This window comes from Opisthorchis viverrini, assembly GCF_000715545.1.
Source record: "Opisthorchis viverrini unplaced genomic scaffold opera_v5_15, whole genome shotgun sequence".
NCBI classification, from domain to species: Eukaryota; Metazoa; Platyhelminthes; class Trematoda; order Opisthorchiida; family Opisthorchiidae; genus Opisthorchis; species Opisthorchis viverrini.
The window spans coordinates 3199190-3205618 of NW_008751671.1; the positions used below are offsets into that span (position 1 = coordinate 3199190).

Below are 6429 nucleotides of genomic sequence, written 5' to 3' on the forward strand. Positions count from 1 at the left end.
TGTATTACGGGTACATATAAAAATGGTATAACATAGGCCCAAATAAGCACTTTCGTAAGTATGAAAATGTGGAATGTTGGTTGAATCTCTCGCTTCTGATATTCAACTGAACGTATTGCACAAAGGCCGAAGGAGATTCACCAACCTTATAACTAGTAATACACTACAAATAGGAAACACACACGGGCGTAATACACTACTCATGAGGTTGCTGAAACCTCTTCGACAGCCCACGGCCAGTTTCACCCTGCTTGGGGCTCATCAAGTAGGCGCAGTCTCTGATTTTCCGTCAATCTTACCTTCTACTCGAGCTCAAATTGCACGAGAATAGTGAAATACACTCCTTTGCATACCAATTTGGTTTTGACAAGCATTACCAAATGCTGAGAATAGTTTCACAGAACAAATTTCAAAAGGATTCGCGAAATAAAGTAAAACTGAGGGAATGAGAAAAACTCGGAGGGGGCAAGGGCGAAGGAAAACAAATGAGCGAAATCCTCGACCGCCATGTCACAAAGAACAACAGAAGTTTGAAGGCCAAAATTCAATGCCATGCAGTCGCAACGTCTGTTGAAACAGCATCATCATCATCAACGACAGCATGACATCAGTGCTCAACACCAATGCTTCAGTGCCGTACAGCCATGACTTATTTGAAAGCGGAAGAAGAAACAGTGCCGGTCTAACACAGGTGTTCTCGGGTAATTCAAGCACGCACTCGGAGAATTTGAACAGAAGACTGCAGTACGAACCCGACTGACGTCGGTATACCGCTATGTTTTAGATAGTCTTCAGGGTAGCGCAGGAGGGAGTCAATCGGACTTCAACCGAAAGGCGAATCGCATCAGGAGCGACCAAACGCCCCATAACCTTCACATTCTCCAGGCAAGTCATGGGTTGCATATAATTACATACTGGTCTCGTACAGGCAGTTTGTTTTTCGGTTTAAACTTTGTGAAATGCTTTCACTAACACTGGCTCCATTGATAGGCAGCCAGTGTTTTGGAGTAGGGTGCACATGTTCAGCTGCGAAGCTCCCTTGAAATGGAGTTGTAAAATGACACGTCTCTTATCTGCACTCGGCGCCGACGAATTGACCATGTTTTTAAAGAAGAAACCTGTCGGGTACCCATTTTGTTTGAACATTTTAACAATAAATCCTGGTATGATTTACACGGCGTTATCCAAGCATATCATTCACGCTCTCACGGACAAACGAATTAAATTGCGTTCCTAGTGTGAGAAAAAGCTATATAAATAAGTACACCACTCTATCCACGTTGGATTTCGGTGCATCGAACTTTGTGACGAACCGTCGGACCGCCTAACCGAGTGAAAATCGAAGAAAAGAAGTCAATCTTGACCCTCAGCCTCGTATGTAAACTGATTCACGAACGAAAACCTGCTGGTGTATGAGTGACGAAATTGTGACATCTTCCTAAGCCACCAAAAATACATCATAGGTAAGCACCGGTAAGAGCTACATTCACTGATTGTGCAAGCTGATAGCTGGTACCCCACAAATATGTTTGGGAATAGAAGACCCAGCTGTGAACCAAGTGCTACAAGACCATCATCAAAATCATTAATCTCAGTCGTAGGAAGTGCGTACTTGTCGTAGTGGTTGTAGCTGCAACAGTTTCGTCCAACAGTGATTTGGGAAGATGGGCGAGGTGGATTCGCATTGGAGGCGGGAGCTGATAAGTTAGTGCGTAAATACAGTATTGTTAAGTGGGGGGTGGAATGGATCTGTGCACTGAAGGCAATAGCTTAGATGCACGACTGGGTCACGTCTGACAATACCTCTATCGATTGATCTGGCCCGCCACGGAGCTCCCATCCAGAATGACGGCAACGACCAGCCCAACTGAGTTCGCTGGTAATGGCTTTCACACTTCACTGCCAAGTCATTGTTTGACCTCTCCTGGCTTGCTTACACCCCTCAGGTGGTTGTGCGCAAAGGGCTCTTCGAAGAATTCGGTTGGGGCATGCGACCAAGCCAGCGAAACCTATACAGTGTGATCAGTTCATCTATAGTTATTTCTCCCGAATACTATTCTACGTATTTCAGCATTCCTGATCCGGTGTTCCAACAGACTCATGCAATGCTCCAAAGACATCGATGGTAAACACTGAATGTCTTTTGACGCCCTCAGTGCGCAGCGGTCAGGTTTCTGATCGCACAAAAGCATTGTAAATTCGACACTTGACGGATGAGCTGATGTCACGCCTACGCCATAGGTGACGCACGTTCATGAAAGCTGCCTTGGTCTTCCCAATTCGAATGAAAATATTATCTTTCGCGAAGTCACCGGGACTGATACAGCACCCCAGGTATGCAAACTTGTCTACTCCCTCAAGTGACTCATCTGCAAGCATGAGACTAGGGTTCGACCATACCCAGTCTTGCAATAGCACTTAACACTTTTTAGGTGTTAGGCCATGCCAAACTGTGAGGCGGAATTATTTAAATTATTTAACATTGTCTGCTTTACCACGGCATCAGAGCTATGTGGTTTGCATACATGATATCTGTGAGCGAACGTCCCGGGAGAACTTCGACCCCACAGGTGTTAGAGCCTGATAGTGAGTCTTTCGTAATGGTACCAGTGACGAGTTTAAACAGGAAAGGTGAAAGATGACAATTCTACCGGACACTAGTTGACGTGGAGAACTCAGAAGAGAGCTTCCAGTAGATCTTCACACGGCCACGGGATTTGGCGCACAGAATCTTAAGTAGGACCAAGAATTTATGGGGAACACCTTTACTTCATAGACACTGCATTAGTACCTGACGGTCCAGAGTCAAAGACAGCTTCCAGATCAAAGAACAACCATTTTCGATTTCTGGAAGCAGTAATGCTGTTCCAGGATCTGCCGGAGGGTGAAGATGTGATCATCCTCTTGCAGGACGGAACCCAGATTGGGTTTCGCGGATCTTCCCCTCTTTGTGTTCAGTCAACCGTCGTAGGACAGGGCCAGAAAGGACCTTCGATGCCACAGGTACCAGGTTGATACCACGGAGGTTTTCAAACAGCTTCCGCGTACCCTTTCTTAAGACAGGGGGATAACTGTCGACATGCCCCAATTAGTAGGCCTCTTCCCTCCACTTCATATCGCACCAATTAGTTTTATTAAATTGGCCGTCGGGGATCCCCTGCCTTCTTTGAAGGCTGGATAGAGACCGTTCGGTCCTGGTGCCTTCTCAGGCTTTAGTAGGGATGTTTTTTACCTTATTTCTTCTTCAGACAGGTGACCAAGGTTTGCATTCAGTTCGCCCATTTGAACTGCCTTCCGAGGCTAGCCAAACTGTTCTTCGAAGTGTTCGGCCCAACTTACCAGTCAACGTTGCTGCGGGTGAATTAATGAGCCGCATTTTTCACTTATCGTCTCACTGACCACTGCTCTCCTATGGCCAGTTGATTGTTTGAGCTGGTATAAGGCACGGCTGTTTCCGGTAGCAAAAGCCTTATCCATCTTCCGAGCTTTCGACGTCCACCAGAGCTTTAAAGCTCCGGAGGGGAAAAGTAAAGCCGGTAGCTCCAAAAGAACTATGGACTTGTAAGAAGGAGTTGTCAATGCGGATTTTCAGGTATCGAAGATCTTCCGCCATTGCGTCCATTTTTCGATGCAGCTGTTCGTTCTGCTGGAGCAGTGCTGCGATTCCTGGGGTTTGGAAGAAAGGGGCAGATGGTGGGGATAAAACGGGAAACATAGGGATCTCCGGAGCGGTGTTTAAAGAGTACTGTGGCAGACGGTGCACCGTGTGCGGCATCATATATACGGGCTGGTTGGATGTGGACGGGACGGCTGCGTGATGCTGGGGTATGCGCTGTGGAGTTGAGTAGAACAAGGCACGGGGTGTCGCCTGCGAGAAGCTGGGGTAAGGCGGGGATTGTGGCACCATCAACCTTGGTTTTTTCGGTGATGGACTGATGGAGAAGGAGGGGCTTCGTTCTCTGGTATTCCTAAAAGAAGTCTTGACAACACGCACGGTAGTATTACTTTCGACGAGGATGGTTACCACCCATCTCAATGGTTACATCCGAAGTCTCCAGATCCGATGTGTACTGGAACTTCCTCTCATGTTCGCGGGCCTTTTTGAAATCATCTGAAAAGTTAATGCGGTCTACATGACACCTACCGTAAGTCCGAATGACTTCGCAATTCAGCTTCATTGATCCAGCTGGCAGGCTGCACATGAAGGCGAACGGCCTTATGAAAGTCCTTCGAGTGAACCTTTGGCCATGTAGCAGTTACCCTCAATCCATGAAGAACTGAGGATTGCACACTGCCATAGGCCTTGTTCATGGAACTTCACAAGACTGTAAGCCTGATACGGCATATCAAATTATAAAAACATTACGGTATAAAGTGCAATAATGGGAAAACTACAAATAAGTCATTGAATGGAAGCATGGCGCACTTGCATTGCACAAAAGAGAGAGGACAGTTACTTACAACTGTGGACAACTTGTTCACCACAAGAATATTTAGCAAAAGAGAATTAATGGGATGGGTGAAGAGTGGTAGAACGGGGGAGAGAAATGAAACATACTTAATTATGCAGTCGGCCGTGTCGGGATGTTCCACCCCTGTCACAATGCACGGATAACCATCTACCAAAACAACGTTATCCGGTGGACTGGCAGATAAGACAACTTTATCGAGATTAAAGAAACGCTTTTTGTTCAGTGATGCTTGTTTCAAAGGAAAGCCCACATCGCAATCGGCATGGTTACCTGAGGCGTTTGTGAGATACGATCCTGACTCCTGCAGGCGTTTATAAATCTGCCTAACAGGATATGTGGGACTTTGTACAAGACGCTTAAGTGCGAACATGTAAGACTCATAAGGGAATGCTGAAAACTTGTCCAGAGGCCCGTGAGACGAGACGTCATCCGGTAAATGCAGCAGCGCTGCGTGGAATGACCTTCCTCCGACAGTTGTCCACGTTCCTTCTAGAATCCAGTTTAAAGCACTGAGAAAGAAAATACACGGATATAAATAGATCTATAAAATTTTGATAACGTTCATGGGGAAGAATGTCCTTAAACACAATGGGACCAATGTAAAACAGCAGCTGACGAAACTCAGTCGCTTTCCACTGTTTGTAAAGTGTAATTCCCCGGCACTTACGCGGGAATTCCACGGACATATGGGCACGTATATTTCGAATCATGCGATCTACCCTGTTCAAGCCAGCAGACCCGATAAGTACGGGTCGATCACCGTTGACGAAAATGGAAACTAATCTACGGACAACACCGAGACATACGGCGTGCATATAATCTATGGGAAAGCAATGAACGAAATCGATCGGTAACGTAAAGAATGGAGACGGACTGTTCCGAGTATCCCGACGTATACTGTTGTCAGTTCGCAGAACATGCTGCCCATATGGAAACGTCATCTTCGTTTGGAAGTATTGTCCCTTTATGCAGCACTTATCACAACCATAGTAGGAATTGTGTCTTCTCATTCGTGTGACGAAGGAGCGTGCCGGCTTGTCACAAATAATTGCATCCAACACGACCTGATGATGCAGGTCATTAACGACAACTCCCAGTCGCAGCTCTTCCAGTTCCTGTACTACGTCATGCAGGTATGTACAAACGGCCTCGGGTTTACGAACTCCTCCATAAAGCCCACCAAGGAGTACCGGGCTAGTCAAAGGCCGCACAATACGTGCGAGTATAGGCCAGATTACGATTGTACCGTTATTGTGCAGCTTCATCCCATCTACATTCATATGTAAATGGATAATATGAGGTTGGGGTGGCAAGTACATCGACACAATCCAGCGAAGCCCTTTCGCAATGCCCAATTGGATGTATTCTCCTGGGGGGACTTCTCTGGTTGGACATGACCGGGGTGTTCCCATCAGTGTCCACGCGTCTCGAGGCAGTTCAGGAAGCTTATGCTGCAATGATACAAGCAGGCGATTCACGGTACTGAAGGGGACATTGGTCGAAATCATCCAGTCTCGGAAAATGTCCGCCAAACTAGGCTGGAACATATTCTCCTCTTCATTTTCCGCCTCATTTTGTTGTTCATCTAATTAGAACATTAGCCATCTAATGGCATTTTTACTGTGCGCTAGTGGATCGATCTCGAATATCTCTACAACCACAACTTCTTGGATACTCATTTTTGTTATTTTTGTCGGATGTTTTTTTCGTTTCATTTTACAGTAGTGATCGGTCATCAAAGATATTGGCTGATTGCTCATTTTCATTGGCAGTCACGACCTATATAACTAATTGCTCACGCTTGTGAAGCACACTCGTTATGGCTTCCTCATCTGCGCAAAAGGTCGCTGTAATTGCCCCTGCCCCTACCGAAGGGTACGTAGTGAACGTTGCTACTCTATTCATTGAGCACGTGGGCAACCGCCTATTTGGCAATGTTCATGAACTTGTGCACTAC

General features: G+C 46.3%; 2 protein-coding genes across 2 annotated transcripts; both read right to left on the bottom strand.

Moving 5' to 3' along the window:
- Window positions 1-3469: 3469 nt before the first annotated feature.
- T265_01442 (hypothetical protein) lies at window positions 3470-4202 on the bottom strand (the record flags this gene model as incomplete). Its single annotated transcript, XM_009165468.1, has 2 exons — window positions 3470-3968; window positions 4006-4202. The coding sequence occupies 2 exons, from the start codon at window positions 4200-4202 to the stop codon at window positions 3470-3472; spliced, it is 696 nt and encodes a 231-aa protein (XP_009163732.1).
- A 16-nt stretch (window positions 4203-4218) lies between these two features.
- On the bottom strand, window positions 4219-6019 carry T265_12795 (hypothetical protein; the record flags this gene model as incomplete). Its single annotated transcript, XM_009165495.1, has 3 exons — window positions 4219-4333; window positions 4723-4919; window positions 5032-6019. Coding segments are annotated over 3 exons (1299 nt in total), but the record flags the coding sequence as incomplete, so codon positions are not given.
- Between the last annotated feature and the right edge of the window lie 410 nt (window positions 6020-6429).